General features: G+C 50.7%; 1 protein-coding gene across 1 annotated transcript; it reads left to right on the top strand.

Annotated features, from left to right (window-relative positions):
- The first annotated feature begins 8,673 nt into the window (after positions 1 to 8,673).
- LOC311587607 (rhomboid domain-containing protein 2-like) lies at positions 8,674 to 21,428 on the top strand. Its single transcript, XM_084764645.1, has 4 exons — positions 8,674 to 8,902; positions 12,203 to 12,610; positions 15,295 to 15,445; positions 20,607 to 21,428. Exons 1-4 carry the CDS (start codon positions 8,725 to 8,727, stop codon positions 20,953 to 20,955), a joined length of 1,086 nt encoding a protein of 361 aa, XP_084620771.1. The 5' UTR covers positions 8,674 to 8,724; the 3' UTR covers positions 20,956 to 21,428.
- The last annotated feature ends 234 nt before the right edge of the window (positions 21,429 to 21,662 follow it).

Genomic DNA, 21,662 nt, shown 5'->3' with positions numbered 1-21,662 from the left:
TGGCGCAAACACTCTGCCAACCAGCCCAGGCTGATTCCCAGCCCCATAGCAGGCGTTTTGCTTGGATGGGTTTGTCTTTTTGCTATTGTTTATTATCTATTTGTTTCTTTTTAGATAGGCTTTCACCGTGTAGTCCAGGCTGGCCTCGAACACTAGATCCTCCTGCCTCAGTCTCCCAAGTGCTAGGATTACGGGTCTGCACCGCCGTTTCTGGCAGCTATTCCTGTTTTGTTTTGTTTTGTTGATGCCCTTTTTTATTATGGGTTGCTAATTAGTTGCCTGCATCATGATTTTATTGGGAGTGGATAGGAAATTTATCCCTCTCTCCAACTGTGACAATTCATACTGAGGCCTCTTCAAAAATGGTTTTGGGACAGCGAGGTGATTTTGTGGGTAAAGGCACTTGCTGCCCATCCTGATGACCTGAGTTTGACCCCTGTGCCCCCCCCTCGGTGGAATGAGAAGACTGACTCCTTCAAGTTGTCTTGTTCTTCATTTTGTTTTGGTTATTTGGTTTTTCTGGTAGACTTGGCTGTCCTGGACTCGCTCTGCAGACCAGGCTGCCTTCCAACTCAGAGATCCACCTGCCTCTGCCTCCAGAGTACTGGGATTAAAGGCCTGTGCCACCATGCCCATAAATAAATAAATAAATAAATAAATAAATAAAGTGTAGCAGAAGCTTGGAATCTGTGCCCTTCCTCATATGCTTTTGATATTGTCTGGACTTGTAATAGCTAATATGGTGTCAGTGCAGAGCCATGGCTGGCGTGTAGTGTTATTAAAGAAATGATGATCAGAAAGGAGGCAGAGGAGCCGGAGGGCTGGCATGGAGCGAGGCGTGCTTGCTGTGCTCGCAGAGGACCTGGCTCAGGTCTCAGTACTGCGTCCGGTGGTTCACAACCACATGTAATTTCAGATCTAGAGGATCTGATGCCCCTTTGTGGACTCCGCGTCGTGTAGTGGATGTACACGCCGTTTTCATTTTGATCCCAAGCGTGGGATGTGAAACAGACTCGTGTGAGGGTGTGCGGTGTCTGTCAGCTGGAAACAGACTTGTGAGAGAACAGGTGGTGGTGTCCGCTGGACGAGGAACCGCCTCTTGTGGGGGCGTGGTCTTTGCCAAGTGATAAACATCCTAGTATGGACTCTGAGAGGAGATATATATACATATACATACATACATACATACATACATACATACATACATATATATATGAGCCCAAAACAAGAGGTGGGGTTTTTTTGGTCTTGGCATCATTTCCTGTCCATCGGTCCACTTCCAGAGGCTCCTAGAGAGAACCGCTACAGAGAACGCTTCGAGGTTCCGGATTCTGGCTGCTGCCCCAGATTCCCGCTACTGTGGCTGCAGTCACCTTTGTTGACTTGCTGGTTTGTTGTTTACGGGGCTGCTGGAATCCTGCTGACAAAGAATGGAATTGCTCCAAGGAACTGAGTCTGAAAAGCTCTACTTCTCCTGTTCCCAGTAACCTCGTCTCTCTCCTATCTAGGGCAGGTGGGTTAGAAAGGAGGCACAAGCATTAAAGAAATCCAAATAAAGTAGGCTTTAAAAAGTTCAAAACAAGCCAGGCGTAGTAGTGCGTGCCTTTAATCCCAGCACTCGGGAGGCAGAGGCAGGTGGATCACTGTGTGTTCGAGGCCAGCCTGGCCTACAAAGTGAGTCCAGGACAGCTGAGGCTAACACAGCGAAGCCTTGTCTCAAAAAAAAAAAAAGTTCAAGGCCTACATCACTGGGCACTTATGCTCATGTATACACACCCAGTATGCGCGCGCAGTCTCTACATGCTTAGTCAAGACGCAGTCCCTCCGCCACAAGCGTTCTTTTTTCCATTTGGCCATCAACTTCCGTATGTAAAACAGGGTGACCTTGAACTGTTGACCTTTCTGTCTGCCTCCCAAGCCCATGATCACAGGTGTGCACCACTGGCTGGCTGGCGCTGAATAATGTCCATATACTGCTGGCTGAATCTTTGGATTTAAAACTCATGGAAATGGAAGTCCAGCTTATGTGTGTGTGTGTGTGTGTGTGTGTGTGTGTGTGTGTGTGTACCCAAGGATGGCCTCGAAGTTCCAATCCTCCCGCTTCTACCTCCCAGATGCTGGGCTGACTGGGGACCACCACGCTCGATTATCACAGATGTTAAGTTAGCACCGAGGATGATGCAACAGTGAGCCTGAACCGTGATTAAGGTTTTACGTAACAGGAAGCAAAATATGAGTCAGGAGACTGGTGACGAGGAGGGAAATAGAAACAGGAACTGGAGCTGCTGTTATCCAAGTCCAGGAGTGGCGAGGAGGAAGCAAGTCCTGGGTTTCCCTTCCCTGTTGCTAGTCTGCCCACTACTTAGAAAAAAATAAATAAATGTCATGTGTTTTGTATTGGTGTGCACACGCGCTCTCAAGCCACAGCACAAATGTGGAGTCAGAGGATGACTCTCGGGAGTCAGTTCTCTCCTTCCACTGTGTGAGTCTGGGGGATGGAACTCAGGTCCTCAGACTTGGCAGCAAGTGCCTTAACCTGATGAGCCGCCTTACCAGTGAGTGTGCACACGTGCCTGTGCGCGTACACACACACACACACACACACACACACACACACACACACACTTGTTTTTGTTTTTCAAGAGAGGGTTTCTTTCTGCTTCTGTTAACCAGGCTGGCCTCGAACTCACAGAGACCCACCTGCCTCTGCCTCCAGAGTACTGGGCTTAAAAGCATGCGCCACCACCACCTCGATAGTGCTACATTATTTTACATGTAGGGCTTCCTTGGAGGATCCTGGAGCAGTGCCCATGGGCCCTGGGGATGACCCCATAGCACGAGGCATGTGAACATAAGCTATCTATTTTATTTATTGCATATGAGTGCTTTATCTGCAGAAGAGAGTGTTAGATCACATTATAGATGGCTGTGAGCCACCATGTGGTTGCTGGGATTGAACTCAGGACCTCTGGAAGAGCAGGTGGTGCTCTTAACCACTGAGCCATCTCTCCAGCCCCGAACATAAGCTATCATTGCAGCCCGGCGTGGTGGCGCACGCTTTTAATCCCAGCACTCAGGAGGCAGAGGCAGGTAGATCACTGTGAGTTCGAGGCCAACCTGGTCTACAAAGTGAGTCCAGGACAGCCAAGGCTACACAGAGAAACCCTGTCTCGAAAAACAAAACAAAACAAACAACAACAAAAAAACTGTCATAGCTACCACTTCAGCTGGAGGTGTGGACAGTCCTCTCACCTTGATCCCTTCCCTTCTTACTTCCCGGAGGTCCCCTTCTGAAGAAGTCCACAATCGGCTGAAGCCATGGGGAGCAGAAGCAGCCGCCCCAGCCAAGGCCTCCGTATCCACACCGTTTCCATCAACCCACTAACAGACAGCGGACATGTGAACGGCTCCACACCAAAGCAACATAGGAAACCAGAAGGGCCAAGGGTGCGCTGCCCAAAGCGCTGCCTCACGGAGTCAGGGACGAGAGCCTGAGGATTGTGAGGGGAGTGTGGTGTGAAGCACAGACATCCTGGAGGACTGTCGTGTCGAGACGCAACCTCAAGCCAGACATGGCAGCACATGCTTGAAGTCCCAGTGTGTGGGGACAGAAGGAGTACAAGGCCAGTCTCGCTTACATGGGAACTTGCTGTTGGGTTCCAGATCCAGGACAAGGAGCTGAGGTGCATGTTTAACATACTAGAGTGGACCTGGCCTCCAGGTTCTCCCAGCATCCCTCAGTCCCTACCTGTTACAGAGCATGGCTGGCCTGCCCCGCCCTCTAGCCTGAACTTTCCAGCCCTGAGGCTGGGCTTCCCTGTATAATCCAGACATGTTGGTTCCCTCTTCCCCCCCCTCTGCATTTTCTCTCACCCTAAGTGTGCTTCCTCTTCCTCTCTGTCTCCCCCCCCCCCCCCCCCCCGCCCCCATGGCCACTCCTCTGGCTTCTTTCCTTGGGACCAGTGAGCTGCAGCCAATAAAGCTGCCTTTATGCTTTGATCTGACTTGAATTGGCTTATTTTGTCAGTAAAGAAAACCTATTACTTGCCTCAAAGGAAAAAAAATTAACTGCGAAAAATACCAAGCAGCCAAGGCTACACAGGGAAACCCTCTCTCTTAAAAGAGAGAGAGAGAGAGAGAGGGAAAAGAAAGAAAGAAAAAGAAAGAAAGGAAAATATCAAATACAAGCGGAAGACTAGGGTGTGTCTCAGCAGTACAGCATTGCCTGGTATCCCAGTACCACCAAAAAAGGCGGTAAGAATCTAAGTTGGGGCACATCGGCTCATGCCTGTAGTCCGAGCATAGAAGACAGATCACTTGACCCGAAGAGTTAGAGGCCAACCAGATTGAAGGCAGTAAAATCCCATCTCTCTTTCTCTCTTTCTCTCTTTCTCTCTCTCTCTCTCTCTCTCTCTCTCTCTGTGTGTGTATGTGTGTGTGTGTGTGTGTGTGTGTGTGTGTGTGTGTGAGAGAGAGAGAGAGAGAGAGAGAGAGAGAGAGAGAGAGAGAGAGAGAGAGAATTGCGGCGTGCCTACAGAGATGGCTCTGTGGTCCCCAGCACTGAATGCTCCTCAAAAGGACCTAGAGTTAGTTCCTAGCACCCAACATGGAAACTCACAAATGCTTGTAACTCCATTCCCCGAGAACCTACTGCAAGTATGAGGCACACAGACATGCATGCACGTTAAAGTACAAGTAAATAAATATTTTTTTTTAAAATGTTTTTAGTTGTGGAGCTGGGAATGTGGTTCAGTTGATAGTGTGCTTTCTTCCCCCAGCCCCAACATGGATTCTCTGTGTAGCCTTGGCTGTCCTGACCTCTGGTGGAGCAGTCAGTGCTCTTAACCCCTGAGCTATCTCTCCAGCCCTTATTCTAAAGAGCCCGGTTGAAAGGAGCTGAGTCTGTTTCTTTTCCAAACCGACAGCTGCTGCTTTGCGTCTATTTCACTTCACACCTGCCACTGTGGGCGGGCTGTGACCTCACTCCCAGAGCCCAAACAAACCCTTCCTTCCATAAGTCGTTACTATCACAGCATCCAGAAAGTAAGGAACAGAGCCGGGCATGGTGGCGCACGCCTTTAGTCCGAGCACTCGGGAGACAGAGGCAGGTGGATCGCTGTGAGTTCGAGGCCAGCCTGGTTTACAAAGTGAGTCCAGGATAGCCAGGGCTACGTAGAGAAACCCTGTCTCAGAAAGAAGGAGGAGGAGGAGGAGGAGGAGGAGAAGAAGAAAGGAACACCTTTAATCCCACTACTTGGGAGGCAGAGGCAGGCAGATCTCTGAGTCCAGCCTGGTCTACAGAGTAAGTTCCAGAACAGCTAGGGCTACACACAGAAACCCTTTCTGGAAAAAACCCTATTATTATTATTATTATTATTATTATTATTATTATTATTATTATTATTATTATTAGTTTTTCAAGACAGGGTTTCTCTGTGTAGCCCTGGCTGTCCTGGACTAACTTTGTAGACCAGGCTGGCCTTGAACTTACAGCGATCCGCCTGCCTCTGCCTCCCGAGTGCTTGGATTAAAGGCGTGCGCCACCATGCCCGGCTCTGTTCCTTACTTTCTGGATGCTAAAAACCTAATTATTTAATTATTTAATTATTTAAGAGTGAAGACTATACCCGAGCATGGCAGCACACCCCTTTAATCTCAGCACTCAGGAGGCAGAGGCAGGTGGATCGCTGTGAGTTCAAGGCCAGCCTGGTCTACAAAGCGAGTCTAGGACAGCCAGGGCTACACAGAGAAACCCTGTCTCGAAAAACGAGTGAAGACTATAGGGCCCCACCAGCTTTGCAGTAGGTGACATGTGCCTTGCCTGGGTCATGATACAGATGCTTAGGTTAGGGACCAGAAAAGGTCTTGGGCCTGTAGATGTCTCATCGGAGACCAAAACAGGGTGAGATGCGTGGCCTACATACATCTCTTCATGCTGCCTCTGCCTTCTTTGCTGCCTCAACCTTAGCACGGGGCTCTCCTCACCTCTAAGGGCAACATGAATAGTCTTCCCTTCAAGGCTATCTTCCAGACACCATGACTGGAAATAGCAGACCATGAACATACATCAGAAGAGTAGGGAGAAAACACAGGATTAACATATGAGAGCGGGGTGGGGGGGGGGGCTGGGGGGGTGCCCCAGGGTGTAAAGGAACTTGCTGCTAAGTCTCATGACCTGGGTTTGATCCCTAAGGCCCACAAGGGTCTTGATGAAACCATTTCTTATATTTAGCTCAAGAATAAACTCTTTGAAATGAGAGTTGTGGTTTGTGTTGAAAGAAAGACCACGCCTGTCCTTCCCCCTCCCCCCTCCCCCCCTCCCTTGGGTTTTCCAGGCTATGATGTTCACTTGTTTGTTTGTGTCAGGGTATGTGGGTGCTTGCCTGGAGGTCAGAGGACAGATTTCAGAAGTCAGCTCTCCGGTTCTCTTGATCCACCATATGAGTCCAGGGGGTCAAACTCAGGTCCCCAGGCTGGGTACCTTCCCTTTTCAAACACCTCATTATTCCTAGCCTGTGTCTGTAGCCCTTACTGCCCCCTAGTGGTAGGTGTTATGTGAGCAAAGTTTTTGTTTCTTTGGCTGGCTGGATTCATTTGGGCTTTAGTGGATGGTTTCTTGGTTACCTCTGATTGTTTTTCAGAAGTCCGCTATTGCGCCGGGCGTTGTGGCGCACGCCTTTAATCCCAGCACTCGGGAGGCAGAGGCAGGCGGATGTCGGTGAGTTCGAGGCCAGCCTGGTCTACAAAGTGAGTCCAGGACACGCAAGGTTACACAGAGAAACCCAGTCTCAAACAAAACAAAACAAAACAAAAAAAAGAAGTCTGCTATTAAATATACAGATGCTGAGGAGGAGAGATGGGGGCTGCAGCTCGGTGGCAGAACGCTTACCTCTCATGTATGAGGCTGTAGGCTCAGTGCCCAGTACTGTCGAAACAAAACAAAACATCCTGGTAAAGGACTATCTGAAGTCGTCCCCTGGGACCCTGCAAACTGGGATTTAATTCCAGACTCTCTTCCCACCGGGGACTTCATCTGCTAAAGCACGTGTAGCTCCGAAAGGGCTTTTCCTCTTCCGGAAGCGCCTTTCAAACTGTAAAAGGCTAAAGCGACATAGCGCATGTGTAACTCTTGAGACCGCCCCCCCCATCCCCACTCCTTCAGTTGACTCACTCCCCCTCCTCCGACTCACTTGTCCCTCCCACCCCCTTCTCAGCCAATACAGGTAGGAATACCCAAGTTCAAATCCTTTCTTTGCCACTTAACTGTATCACTCAGGGACCCTCCTAGACTCAGTTTCCCTTTTCGCGCAACAGAGACAAACACAAATGATGTTTGGCTCTGTGGATCGCAAGATGCCATAATCATTACAGTAGGAAGGACAGGCTGAGAATGTAGTCCAGTTAGTAGCATGCTTGAATTCCCAGTTCTGCATAAACCGAGGGAGGTGGTGCATGCCTAAATCCTCGCCCCCCTACCCTCCCACCCCCCACCCCCACCCCACCCCCGCATTCTGAAGGTGGAGGGTCAGAAGTTCAATGTTGACTTTGGCCACCGAGTGAGTCCAGGCTAGCCTGGGCTACGTGAGATCGTCTTTTTAAAAAAACTAAAGCAAGGGCTGGAGAGGTGGCTCAGCGCTCAAGAGCATCCACTGCTGTTGCAGAGGACCAGAGTTCAGTTCCCAGCATCCACGCTCACAACTGCCTGGCACTCCAGCCCCTGGCTTCCATGGGCACCTGCACACACCCACACAACAGACACGTACACACAAAATAAAAAAATAATAATAACAAAAAAAAAAATGCAAGAGGGAGTGGCTCTCAAGGTCCCACTCCCTCTCGGAGGATCTGCTGGCCGTTAATGGTTGCTGGGAAACCATTGGTGTAGCTTTCTTCAGTGGTGTAGCTTTCTTCAGTGATGTAGCTTTTCTCGGTTAAGTGCCCAAACTCCATAAATGACCCCATCTTGCTTCAGTAAGTGACTTTAATGAAACTCATTTGGGTCACACACACACACACACACACACACACACACACACACACACACGAAAAAAATAGAAGGAAGGAAGGAAAGAAAGAAAAGGAAATAAGTAAGATGGGTGCATAAGGGAAACTAGGAGGGAAGAGAGAGGGTAATGGAGCTGTGACAAAATATAATCAAAATAATTATACACGTGTAGAAAATGTCAAAATGAAACCATTGTTATGTATAATTAATATCTGCTAAAAATCAGTTTAAAGGGCCTTCAAGATGGCTGAGAGTAAAGAAGCTTATGTGTACACCTATACACACTCTCTCATGAGGTAATAGCAAATAAAATCTAAAATAAAAGCAAAAAATAAAAAGGGACAGAGAAACGGCTCAGTGGGTAAAGGCCAAGCCTGATAATCCAAATTCAATACCCGGGTCTAACAGGTGGAGGGAGAGAACCAATTCCTTGAAGTTGTCGTCTGTCCGCAGATGGAATTAAATGTTTTCAAAAATTAAAGAGCAAGAAGAAGGAAGCTGAAGCCTGGGCGAGAGTACTGAAGAACCAGCCTGCTCACCTACAGTGAGCAAGCTAGAACTACAACTCCCGGCCTCCTTTGGGCGAGTAGCTCCACGGGATTGGGCCTTCCTCCATAGGGCGGGGCTTGAGAGGCCAGTCTTCCGCTGTTGCCACGGGAGACCGCCGCGGGGATGCGGAAATTGGTGAGAGGGGCGGTGCGCGGGAAGGTCTCGTGGCCATGGCGGCCATGGGGCCCGCCCGTCGGTTTTGGTGCTCTTGTCCCGAGGTTCCCTCTGCCACATTCTTCACCGCCCTGGTCTCGCTGCTGGTATCGGGTCCCCGGTTGTTCTTGCTGCAGCCGCCTCTGGCACCCTCGAACTTGTCTCTGCGCTCCGAGGCCCTGCGCAACTGGCAAGGTGAGCAGGGGCGGGGCCGGGAGGTCGCGCTCCCTCAGCCCGGGGACCCCCTAACCCCAGCCTCTGTGCCCATCACCTAGCTCCAGCATCTCGTGCCCAAAACCTCATCATCATTTCCGCCAGTTCCTTTCTTAACCAAAATTGCCCCCTTCTTTGTCCCCCCAGATCCATTCATTGTTTGATCTCGAAGGTGATTGATTACCCTTCCTTCTCCGCCCCCCCCCCCCCCCGTTTTTTATAAACACAGACTCCATTCTCTGAAGGCCTGGGCCCCACAAGAACAAAACAAGCCTCTCACTTTCATCGTGACAATTGAACTTCGTCTCTTGACACCCCTAAGAACGGCTTTTCGTCTTGAGTCTAGAATTTTCTGCCGCGGTCTTTACCTTAATCCCAACTCTTAATTCCAGCTCACAGAAGGAGCCTCTGGTGAAGTGTTTATTTTCTCCTGGGGAGAGAAATTTCTCAGGCCAACTAAGTCTGTAATCATCCTTTTGTAAAAGACGGGAGTCCTAGTCTTTGTTTCTTCCTCATTCTTTTCTGGGAAATCCTGGTCGCTCCCAATGTAACAGAGGCTCATGCATTCATTCCATGTAATTCTCACAGAGATTTCATGACAGGCCATATTACACTGCATGTTTACCAGAAATTGAGGCTGACTACACAGAATCACAGAGCTAATACATCATAGTATTGAGAGGAACTAAGCCTTTTTTTTTTTTAAGACAGGTTTTCTCTGTGATATCTCGGCTGTCCTGGACTCACTTTGTTGACCAGGCTGGCCTCGAACTCACAGTCATCCACCTGCCTCTGCCTCCCGAGTGCTGGGATTAAAGGTGTGCGCCACCATGACAGTTGGTAGCACTTCTTATAATCAGCAAAATGCCAGTCTAGATGAGGCACATATCCTCTTTTTTGTTTTGTTTCCTTTGAAACAGGGTCTTGTTGTTTATTTACGCCAGAACGGCCAGAATTCATTATGTCGCCCAGGCTGGCCTCAGACCCATGATCCTCCTGCCTCAGCCTTCTGAGCACTAGGACACAGACGTGCATCACCGTGCTTACTTAGCCCTAAGCAAGCCCTTACTTACCTTCTAAGTGACACCGTCACTTCATCTCTCTCTTTCATGTTAAGGTTTTAGCCCACAGAGATAGAAAAGTACATTAGAGAGAGCCATGTGTGCCTTTAATCCCATCACTGGCCGGGCAGAAGCAGCTGGAGGCAAGCAGATCTCTGTGAGTTCCAGGCCAGCCAGGGTTGCTTAGTGAGACCCTGTCACAAACAATCACAAACAAACAAACAAGCACGTTAGATTGAGCCCTGTAAATCTGCTCAGCAGGTGAACTCACGTGCCACTAATCATGAGAGCTGGACTTTGATCCCCGAGACCCACATGGTAGAACTGACTCCTGCAGGTTTTCCTCTGAACTCCACAGGGGTGTGGCGGCACTTCCATGCACCCTCTTATATCCACAAATAAATAATCATTTTTAAAAATAATGTAACCGAGCTGGGCACTGGTGGTGCACGCCTTTAATCCCAGCACTTGGGAGGCAGAGGCAGGCAGATCTCTGAGTTCGAGGCCAGCCTGGTCTACAAAGTGAGTCCAGGACAGCCAAGGCTACACAGAGAAACCCTGTCTTGGGGGGAAAAAAAAGTCATGTACCTTAGTGACAACTTATATTTAGAAAAAAATTAAAGTATTAAACCAAGGAGGATGGCAGACACTTGTCGTCCCAGCAATCAAAAGGTGGAGGCAAGAAGATTTGAGTTCCTGGTCAGCCTGGAATAAGTAATGTAACTTAGTCTTTAAAAAAAAAAACAAAACAGGTGAGGTGACTTACATCTATAATCCCAGCCCTCATGAAACAGGAGCCAGCCTGGTCTATGTAGGAGTTTATAGGCCAGGCAATAGTGAAACCTCACAACGGAGAAAGAGAGAAAGCACTCTTTAAAAAAGACTTTTAATATTCTAATAGTATTATTAATGTTACTAAGGATAACTTTATAGTCTGCATAAGCCACAAGATAATTCCTGGTTCCTTTCCTCTTTTCCTGAACAGCCTCTGTGGAAGGAGAGGCCAGAATTACAGCTAGCAGCCAGGCACACAGTGTTATGTTACACCCACTCAACCCTGAAGCCGGTACAGTTAACTAACCCTCATACTGCCCAGTGAGGTAGGCCAGTATTCAAACCTAAAAGAGGAGGCCTGGAGAGCTGGCTCAGCGGCCAAGAGAGCTTGCAGCTTTTGGTTCTCAGCACTACCTGGAGCAGCTCCCAGCTGCCTGTGACTCCAGCTGCAGGGGATCCAGTGTCTTCCTCTGGCCTCCACAGGCGCCTGCACACAAGTGGCATATGCAGATACACAAAAATAAAAACAGTCTTTAAAAGAAAGCCTAAAACAGTATCGAGTCATTTGACAAGTTCAGAGACTACTCCAGTTTTCTTTCTTTTTTTCTTTTTTCTTTTTTGTATTTGTTTTTGTTTTGGAGATAGGGTTACTCTGTATCTCCTTGGCTGTCCTGGACTCCCATTGTAGACCAGGCTGGCCTTGAACTCACAGCCATCCGCCTGCCTCTGCCTCCTGAGTGCTGGGATTAAAGGTGTGCACCACCATGCCCAGCAAAAGATTTACTTATTATTATGTATACAGTGCTCTGCCTGCATGTACACCTGCAGGCCAGAAGAGGGCAGCAGATCACATTATAGATGGTTGTGAGCCAACATGTGGTTGCTGGGTATTGAACTCAGGACCTCTGGAAGAGCAGGCAGTGGCCCTTAACCTCTGAGCCATCTCTCCAGCCCCCACTCCAGTTTTCAAGCTACCTTTTTCACACATAGAAACCGGTGTTGATAGCGTCTGCCCCCAGGGCCAGGAAAGAACAGAGACTTCATTATGTGCTCATGCTTTGAATCGTGGGAATCCAGGAAGGAACGGAGACTGTTACATACTATGCCTTGAGTCATGGGCACTATGCTCACTTTCCTGTTGTATTTTTGTTTTTCACTTTTGAGACAGGGTCCCACGTAGTTCCAGGCTGACTGCAAACTCAGTGTGGCTGGTGAATGACCCTGAACTCCTGATCTTCCTGTCTCCCCTCCTGAGTGCTGGTGTCCTAGTGCGCACCACCACTTCCTGTATGTGGTGCTAGTAATGGAACCCAGGGCTCTGGGCACGCCAGGCAAGCGCCCTGCCAACAGCCCAGCTTCTGCTCTCCCTTCCCTGGCTGCCGTGGCACCTGGTTGCCGCTGGCTGGACCAGCACTGCACTGGACCACTAACCTGAAGCCACCCTTAGTTTACAGGCTGGTGACCTACATCTTCGTCTACGAGAACCCCGTCTCCCTCCTCTGTGGGGCCATCATCATCTGGCGCTTTGCTGGCAACTTCGAGAGGACCGTGGGCACTGTCCGCCATTGCTTCTTCACCTTGATCTTCACCGTCTTCTCCGCCATCATCTACCTGTCATTTGAGTCTGTGTCGTCGCTGTCTAAGCTGGGTGAGGTGGAGGATGCCAGGGGCTTCACCCCTGTGGCTTTTGCCATGCTGGGGGTCACCTCGGTCCGCTCTCGGATGAGACGGGCCCTGGTGTTCGGCGTGGTGGTGCCTTCTGTCCTCGTGCCATGGCTGCTGCTCGGGGCCTCCTGGCTCATCCCTCAGACCTCCTTCCTGAGCAACGTGTCTGGCCTTTTGATTGGCCTATCATGTATCCTTCCTGGGAGCGAACCGCAGAATGAAGCCGCGGTAGAGGGCACACCCACTGCAGAGTGTGGGGTGTCAGGTACAGTCTTAGGCTCCACACAAGCCGTGTGGGGTTGGGCTCCAGCTTGGCAAACCCGAGAGCCTTGGGCAGCTCTCTTCCCCACTCTGGAAACTTCGAATACGGTTGCCTGCCCAGGCCAGCTCAGCACAGCCAGTTAGCAATTTGAGCTTAACTGTACCGGCCTGACTTGACTTTTCTTGTAAACTGAGGTGTAATCTACTCAGCCAACTATAGTGTGAGGTTCTGTTGGAAGACAGTTAGGAAGATGGCTACACGAGGGAAGCATTTGTGAAAGCTTGAGAATGTAAGTCATAGCCTGGAACTTCAGCTCTAACCCCTGCCCTGTGGAGGTGGACACGGGTAAGTCCCTCAGGCTTACTGGCCTGCCAGCTTAGCCTAGTTTGGTGAGTTCCAGATCAAGAGAGAGACCCTAATTCCTGAGGGTCACACAAGGTTTGCCACTGGCCTCCACACAACATGCGCTCACACAGAGTGCTCGTTGGACGAATCTCAGATGCCAGTCACCTGGGGATGGTCATGGAAACATTAAGAAACAGGCCTGGGCTCGTTGGCGTTTTGTTTTGTTTTTGCAGGGTTAAGAGTATCAAACCCAGGGCAGTGTGTGTGACTGACAGGGACTCTACCACTGAGCTACATCCCAGCTCTTGGTTTTCTTTCTCTCAGAGGGAGAGGCATTGTAACAGGATCTTGCTGTAAGGCCCAGGCTAGCCTTAAACTCAAGACCCCCCCCCCCTTAGTGCTAGGATTATGGGCACTTGATACCACACCTGGTACCACACCCCAGTTAAATTTTTGTTAGTGTGTCCTTAAAAAAAAAGATGCCTGGTGTGGTAGCGCACTCCTTCAATCCTAGCACTTGGGGGGCAGAGGCAGGCAGATCGCTGTGAGTTTGAGGCCAGCCTGGTCTATAAAGTGAGTCTAGGACAGCTAATGCTACACGCAGAGAGACCTTGCCTCGAAAAACAAAACAAAACAAAAAGATTTATTTTTACTAATAGGTAAGTCTGTGGGTATGTGCACCTGCGTGCTGGTGCTTGAGGTCCCCTGGCTTTACAGATGGTGGTGAGCTGCCATGTGGGTGCTGGCACCTGAACTTGAGTCCTCTACAGGAGCACTTGGCACTCTTAACTGTGGAGCCATCTTTAGATCTCCTGCCCTCAGAACGTACCTTCTTTTTGAGACAGGGTCTCACTATGTAGTTTTTGATGGCCTGGAACTCTAGTGAGACCAGGCTGGCCTCAAACTCACAGAGGTGGCCCACCTCTTCCTCCTGAGTGCTGGGATCAAAGATGTAGGTGTGCACCACTCCCAGCTTGCTTCTTGTAGTCCCGGCTTGCTTCTTGTAATCCTGAAGTAAGGTGTGAGATAGTCCAGTTGGGCCTGGAGCTGACTGAGGCGGAGGATTACAGTCCTAATCCTCCAGTGCCCTCTGGAATAGCTGGGATTACAGCCTGATACCTTGATTCTCCATTCTAGGCGGGGCTGGGATGCAACCTAGGCCCTCTAGAACCTCAGCCTGGCCGTTGCTCACGGAGCTGCACAGGCAGCACTGCCCTGTCTGGCATCTATTAGGGTCTAAGCCTTCCTAGTTAGGAGTTCTGAGCTCCAGACTGGTTTAAAATCTGAAATGTCTTGACCTTTAACATGATACAAGTGGCACATTCTGCACTTGACCTGACTAAATTGAAATAAGAACATGGACGCACCCAAAATCCATGTGAAATCACCTCAGGCTGCTGAGGCGCAGGTGACACCTATGGATTTTGTCATGCCTATGCAAGCATTCATAGACCTGGGGTACTTCACTTAAACTTTGGCCTAAGAAATATTCAACCTGTGCTCACCCCTTGGTGCAGGCATAAACTAGATGCTCACTATTTATGGTAGGGCAGCTAGTAATGTGGCCCAGTGAGTAAAAGTGATTGCTGCCACACTTGACAACTTGAGTTTGATCCTTGAGACTGTCATGGTGGAAGGAAAGTTGACTCCAACCCCGTAAAGTTGTTCTCCAAGTTCCCTCACAGAGACACACACATGCACTGGCACACTCACACCCATATGCAGGTACACACATAGAGAACAAGTGTAATTAATATTTGTTGAAAGGTATATGAAACAGGCTGTACCTTTGTGGCTATACAGGCAGTGATGGACCAACAAAGATGGTGACCACATGGAGAAAATGCTTCCAGAGAGGCCACGTTGAAACTGCCATGGTAGGGGTGGTGGCGCCTCTTAATCCCAGCCCTCAGGAGTTTGAGGTAGGCGGGGTGTAAGTGTGAGGCTAGACTAGGCTCTTCCCCCAACAAAAGGCCCTGTGAAGTTTGCTTGGGCACTGAGGTACAGCGCCTTCGATGTGGAGCAAACGTTCACATTATATTCAGGCTGGCTTGTGATGATGGCTGTGGTGGAAAGCTCAGGTTTATGTGTGAATTCCAACGCACACCACACGTGGCATTGTCCCTGTGAGGTACATGGATGGGGCTGTTCAGTTCTCTGCAGAGGTTGACACAGACCTGTGGCCTCCAGGGCCCGGGTCCTCTAGGGCGTGTCAGCTGCCTCCCTCCCTCCTGCTGCCTTCAGTTTTACTTAATGCACCACCTCAGACGGCCTCACCTATTGCTACTCCCTGGACCTCTCTGAGCGAGTAGCCCTGAAGCTTGACCAGAAGTTCCCCTTCAGCATCATGAGGAGGATTCCACTGTTCAAGTACATCTCAGGTTCTTCTGCCGAAAGAAGAGCAGCCCAGAGCCGGAGGTGAGTGATGGATTCCTTCACCTTTTTGGTTTTTTGGTTGGTTTCAGTGCTGGGAGGTAGGATCCAAGGCCTTCCGCACACTGGTCAGGTGCTCTGCCGCTGTGCTGCCACCCACCCCTGCCTTTGGTTTTGTAAGTCTGTGTCATAGAAGGCCAGGCTTGGCTTTGAACTCAGGAGGTTCCTGTCTGTTCCTCTCAGATACCAGGCTATAGGTATAATCGCACAACTGGCTCTCAGTCTCATTCCAGCGCTACTGCAGACCCAGTAAAGGTTGTTGCTGGTCAGCCTTGGAGCGTAGAGGAAGGGGAACACAGTTCCTCAGCTATGTGTAGCTAAGGGTTGTACTTCTAGTTTAGCATAGAGTCTGCCTAGAATCCCCCAAGGAGGGGCAGGGGTGTGACTCAGCATTAGAGCACCTGCCTAGAATCCCCCAGTGAGGGGCTGGGGTGTGGCTCAGTGGTAGACCACCTGCCTAGAATCGCCCCAGTGAGGGGCTGGGGTGTGGCTCAGTGGTAGAGCACCTGCCTAGAATCCCCCAGTGAGGGGCTGGGGTGTGGCTCAGTGGTAGAGCACCTGCCTAGAATCCCCCAGTGAGGGGCTGGGGTGTGACTCAGCGGTAGAGCACCTGCCTAGAATCCCCCAGTGAGGAGCTAGGGTGTGGCTCATCGGTAGAGCCCCTGCCTAGAATCCACCAGTGAGGGGCTGAGGTGTGGCTCAGTGGTAGAGCTCCTGCCTAGAATCCCCCAGTGAGGGGCTGGGGTGTGGCTCAGTGGTAGATCACCTGCCTAGAATCCCCCCCCAGTGAGGGGCTCGGGTGTGGCTCAGTGGTAGAACACCTGCCTGGTATCCCCCAGTGAGGGGCTGGGGTGTGGCTCAGTGTTAGAGCCCCTGCCTAGAATCCCCCAGTGAGGGGCTGGGGTGTGGCTCAGTGGTAGAGCACCTGCCTAGAATCCCCCAGTGAGGGGCTGGGGTGTGGCTCAGTGGTAGAGCACCTGCCTAGAATCCCCCAGTGAGGGACTGGGGTGAGGCTCAGTGGTAGAGCACCTGCCTAGAATCCTCCAGTGAGGGGCTGGGGTGTGGCTCAGTGGTAGAACACCTGCCTAGAATCCCCCAGTGAGGGGCTGGGGTGTGGCTCAGTGGTAGAACACCTGCCTAGAATCCCCCAGTGAGGGGCTGGGGGGTGGCTCAGTGGTAGAGCACCTGCCTAGAATCCCCCAGTGAGGGGCTGGGGTGTGGCTCAGTGGTAGAACACCTGCCTAGAATCCCCCAGTGAGGGGCTGGGGTGTGGCTCAGTGGTAGAGCCCCTGCCTAGAATCCCCCAGTGAGGGGCTGGTGTGTGGCTCAGTGGTAGAGCACCTGCCTAGAATCCCCCAGTGAGGAGCCAGGGTGTGGTTCAGTGGTAGAGCACCTGCCTAGAATCCTCCAGTGAGGGGCTGGGGTGTGGCTCAGTGGTAGAGCACCTGCCTAGAATCCCCCAGTGAGGGGCTGGGGTGTGGCTCAGTGGTAGAGCCCCTGCCTAGAATCCCCCAGTGAGGGGCTGTGGTGTGGCTCAGTGGTAGAGCACCTGCCTAAAATCCTCCAGTAAGGGGCTGGTGTGTGGCTCAGTGGTAGAGCACCTGCCTAGAATCCCGCAGTGAGGGGCTGGTGTGTGGCTCAGCGGTAGAGCCCCTGCCTAGAATCCCCCAGTGAGGGGCTGAGGTGTGGCTCAGCGTTAGAGCCGCTGCCCAGAATTCCCCAGTGAGGGGCTGGTGTGTGGCTCAGCGGTAGCGCCCCTGCCTAGAATCCCCCAGTGAGGGCCTGGGGTGTGGTTCAGTGGTAGAGCACCTGCCTAGAATCCCCCAGTGAGGGGCTGGAGTGTGGCTCAGTGGTAGAGCACCTGCCTAGAATCCCCCAGTAAGGCCCAGTGGTAGAACACCTGCCTAGAATCCCCCAGTAAGGCCCAGTGGTAGAACACCTGCCTAGAATCCCCCAGTAAGGCCCAGTGGTAGAACACCTGCCTAGAATCCCCCAGTAAGGCCCAGTGGTAGAACACCTGCCTAGAATCCCCCAGTAAGGCCCAGTGGTAGAGCACCTGCCTAGAATCCCCCAGTAAGGCCCAGTGGTAGAGTACCTATTTAATTCACCTGAGGCCTTGGGTTCCAGCACTACAAGTAAGGAAAGAAAATCTATGCACAAATATCTTCTGAACACTAACCTCTGCCCTGTGTGAAAAGGAACCAAGTATGACTGGCCAAAGACACTTTCATGTAATGCTGAGTGATTTGTAGATAGTAATATTGTTTTCTTTCTTTTTTTAAAGATGGATTTATTTATTTATTTTTTTGTTTGTTTAGTATACAGTGCTCTGCATGTATGTACACCTGCAGGCGGGAAGAGGGCATCAGATCACATTATAGATGGCATTGAGCCACCATGTGGTTGCTGGGAATTGAACTCAGGACCTTTGGAAGAACAGCCAGTGCTCTTAACCTCTGAACCATCTAGTCAGTCGTTTTTTGTTTGTTTGTTTTTTGAGATAGTTTCTCTGTGTGTAGCCCTGCCTGTCATGAACTCTCTTTGTAGACGAGTCTGGCCTCAAACTCACCGCCTCTGCCTCCCGAGTGCTGAGGTTAAAGGTGTGTGCCACCACACCCGGCCGATAGTGATGATAGTTTTAACACTGCTTAGTCAGCAAACACTCTGTGGGCTGTGGCAGCTAGCCATGCTTAGACAGTCTGCTCAGTAGGTGACAGGGCAGGAAACCTAAAAGGGGAGATTTTTGCCTCCCCCACAAGAGCAAATGAGGCTGAGGCTGACTGTTTTTCAAGTCTGGGCTTGTCTGCTGTTGAAAACAATTAGGCTAGCCAGGCCTGGTGGCACACTCCTTTAGTCCCAGCACTCGGGAGGCAGAGGCAGGCAGATGGCTGTGAGTTCGAGGCCAGCTTGGTCTACAAAGTGAGTCCAGGACAGCCAAGGCTATACAGAGAAACCTTGTCTCAAAAAAACAAAAACAAAAAACAAAAACAAAACAACAACAACAAAAACCCCCAAACAATTAGGCAAGCCTCCAGAGCTTATGGGCCTCGTGCACATTTTATAAAAGCAGCTGAGTCCAGGGAAGAACCTGCTGTGACCGGGGTCTCCTGCCTACACGTCCTCCTTTCCCACACTGCTTCTGCCGCTTGTGTTATTTCCACCTTGTGTCCCCTCGGAGACTCTACAGTCCCAGCACGTCCCCGTCTGTGCTGCCTCCCAGAGAAGGGTCTTCCTGAGAAATGAGGAGCCAGCCCTGGTCTATCTCGCCCTCTCCCAGCTGTGAGGTATTTTTCCTCTACTCCACTTTTGGCTTTGGGTTCTCTTCTAGTTGTTTATTGTGTGCGTGTTTTGTTCGTTTATTTTGAGACAGGCTCTCAAACAGCCTTGACATTCTTCAATAGCTGTGTAGCCAAGATGACCCTAAACTGCTGCTGCTGCCACTTCCACCTTAGTTCTAGGGATCACTGGGATGTACCCCCCATGACCAGTTCATGAGGGGCAGGCAGTAGAACCCAGGGCTCTGTGCACACTGGGGAAGCACTCTACTGACTGAGCCACCGTTTCCAGGCTCCAAGGAAGAAGCGGGCCATGGGGAGGCTGAGGCAGGAGGATTGGGAGCTGGAGGCCAGCCTGAGCTATGTAGTGCAACCCCAGCTCAGCTCACCATATCTAAAGAAGCTAAGGGCTGGGCGTGTGGCTCAGGGGCAGATGTGTGCCTGGTACAGAAGATTCTCCTAGCAGCCTGGCTGGCTTCAGAGGTACAGACTTCCCCCTCAGCAATGGGATGGGGCCACAAGCTCACACTCTTGGTGAAAGCAGCTTTGACCTGGACTCATGTGGGGTGTGTGGCCCTTTGTGGAATTCCTTCTCTTCCTCACGTGGCTGGTAGTCACTGGTTGCCAAGGTATCAGAACAGAACATGATGTCTCAAGAGTCACCCAGAGCACTGGGACGGGACACCTTGTTTATTTTAGTAAGCTACCACGTGGCTGACTGTGATTGCTCTTGTTCAGAAGGTTGATTGGGCTTAGAGGTTGGGTGGTTTGTTATAATAAAAATAGAGGGACCGGGCATGGTGGCGCACGCCTTTAATCCCAGCACTTGGGAGGCAGAGGCAGGTGGATCGCTGTGAGTTTGAGGCCAGCCTGATCTACAAAGCAAGTCCAGGACAGCCAAGGCTACACACAGAACCCCTGTCTTGGGGTCTGGTGGGGAATAGAAACAGTTTACTAGAAGGCAAGAAAAGATGGCTTAGTGAATAAGGACATCTGTCACTAAGTCTGAGGACCTAAGGTACATCCCTGGAACCTCAGGGTAGCGGGAAAGAACTGACTCCTGAAAGGTCTCACAGAAACATAAATGGAAAATAATCTTAATAAGCAGGTTGGGTGGGTATTATAATGCACATCTTTAATTCCCAGTACAAGGAAGACAGAGGCAGGCAGATTTCTGAGTTTGAGGCCAGCCTGTCCTACATAGAAAGTTCCAGGCCAGTCAAGACTATATAATGAGACCCTGTCTCAAAAAAGTAAAAGGAAAAAAATACTCCCGGAAGCAGGAGTGGCCTAGTGAGCTGGGGATAGAAGTGACTCTGCTTGACACACACTGAGCAAGTGCTCTGCTACTGAGCCATTCTCAGCCCCCAGGGGAAAATAGTGTGTGTGTGTGTGTGTGTGTGTGTGTGTACACATACCAGTCTAGTCAGGGCCGCATGTGGCAAAAACATGTTTTTCCGTAGAGGCAGCTGAAAAACAACAGCTGAAGTGAACTCACTCCTGCCCGCTACACCCGGGAGGAGCATGAAAACACACTCCAAGAACAAGTCTGTGTTTTGAAAAAACTGAGGTCACAATCAGAAATCTCACATGACTCCATTCTTGGACTGACGCATATGCATTTGGCCTCCTGTGCATTAGTGCCTAGACTTGACGCTGAGCACTACACAGGTGGCCCCACCATCCCTAGGATCCAGATGCTCTGCAGGCACTAGCAGGAGGAAGCCTGAGCCTGTCCCCCACCTCCCAACATTAGTCTTTCATCTCCTCAAACCCTAGTGCTAGCTATGGCCCCGTCCACACTCTTAAATGACTCTGTGTACCTCGTCCCTGCCAGTAGAGTGACTGTCTTCTCTCTTACTCCTTTCTAGGCTGAACCCTGCACCTGGCTCCTACCCGACACAGAGTTGCCACCCTCATTTGACTCCAAGTCATCCTGTCACCCAGATGCAGCATGCCAATGGCCAGACACTGGCCGCCTGGCCTCCGGGGCACATGCCCAGCCTGCCTCCCTACCAGCCCGCTCCCGGCCTATGTTATGTGCAGAACCACTCGGGTCCAAACCCTGGTGCCTCCAGTGTCTACCCAGCTTCTGCAGGGACCTCTCAGGGGGTGCAGCCTCCCTCCTCCATCAGCTGTCCTGGCTCTGTGTATTCCGGAACCCTGGGTACCCCAGGGACGATAGGCTCCAAGGAGTCTTCCAAGGTCGCCATGCCCTAGTCTGTCTGAGCAGGAGGCTCCTGTCATGTTGGACAGAGAAAGGTCCTATCTGAGAATTTCTTAAAAATTATTTATTGCTGGGTGTGGTGGTGCACACCTTTAATCCCAGCACACGGAAGGCAGACGCAGGCGGGTCACTGTGAGTTCGAGGCCAGCCTGGTCTACAAAGTGCGTCTAGGATAGCCATGGCTACACAGATAAACCTTGTCTCGGAAAACAACAGCAACAACAAAAAATTATCAAAGCCAGGGGATGTTGGCTTTGGAAGCTTGAGGCTGAAAGATCAAAAGGTCAAAGTCTTTCTGGGCTCCAGAGCAAGTTCAAGGCCAGCCTAGGCTATCTCTAACAGGACCCTATCTCAGAATTACTAAAAATGGCTGAAACTGAGCCTCCATGGTAGGGTTACCTAGTATATATAAGGCCCTGAGTCCTCAGCTCCACAAAAAAATAAAGGAAAAAAGAATTATTAAATACCTCCTTGCCAGCTCACAGAGTTAGTGCTTTGATAAGTGTCCCTATATCTCTAGAGGCAGCTCTAGAAAGTAAAGTTTACTGACCCAGCTGTCGGAAGCAGGAAATAAAATTGGGCATGATGAGACATCCTATAGCCTCAGCTATGATCGAGGCTGGCTCAGAGGTTGAAGGTCATCCCCAGCTACACAGTGGGCTTGAGGCCAGCTACTGTGGGTAGCCCAGATGTGGATGGG

The sequence above is a fragment of the Acomys minous genome (genome assembly GCF_964271855.1).
Source record: "Acomys minous genome assembly, chromosome: 16".
Classification (NCBI taxonomy): Eukaryota; Metazoa; Chordata; class Mammalia; order Rodentia; family Muridae; genus Acomys; species Acomys minous.
This window is presented reverse-complemented; position numbering and strand designations above follow the sequence as displayed.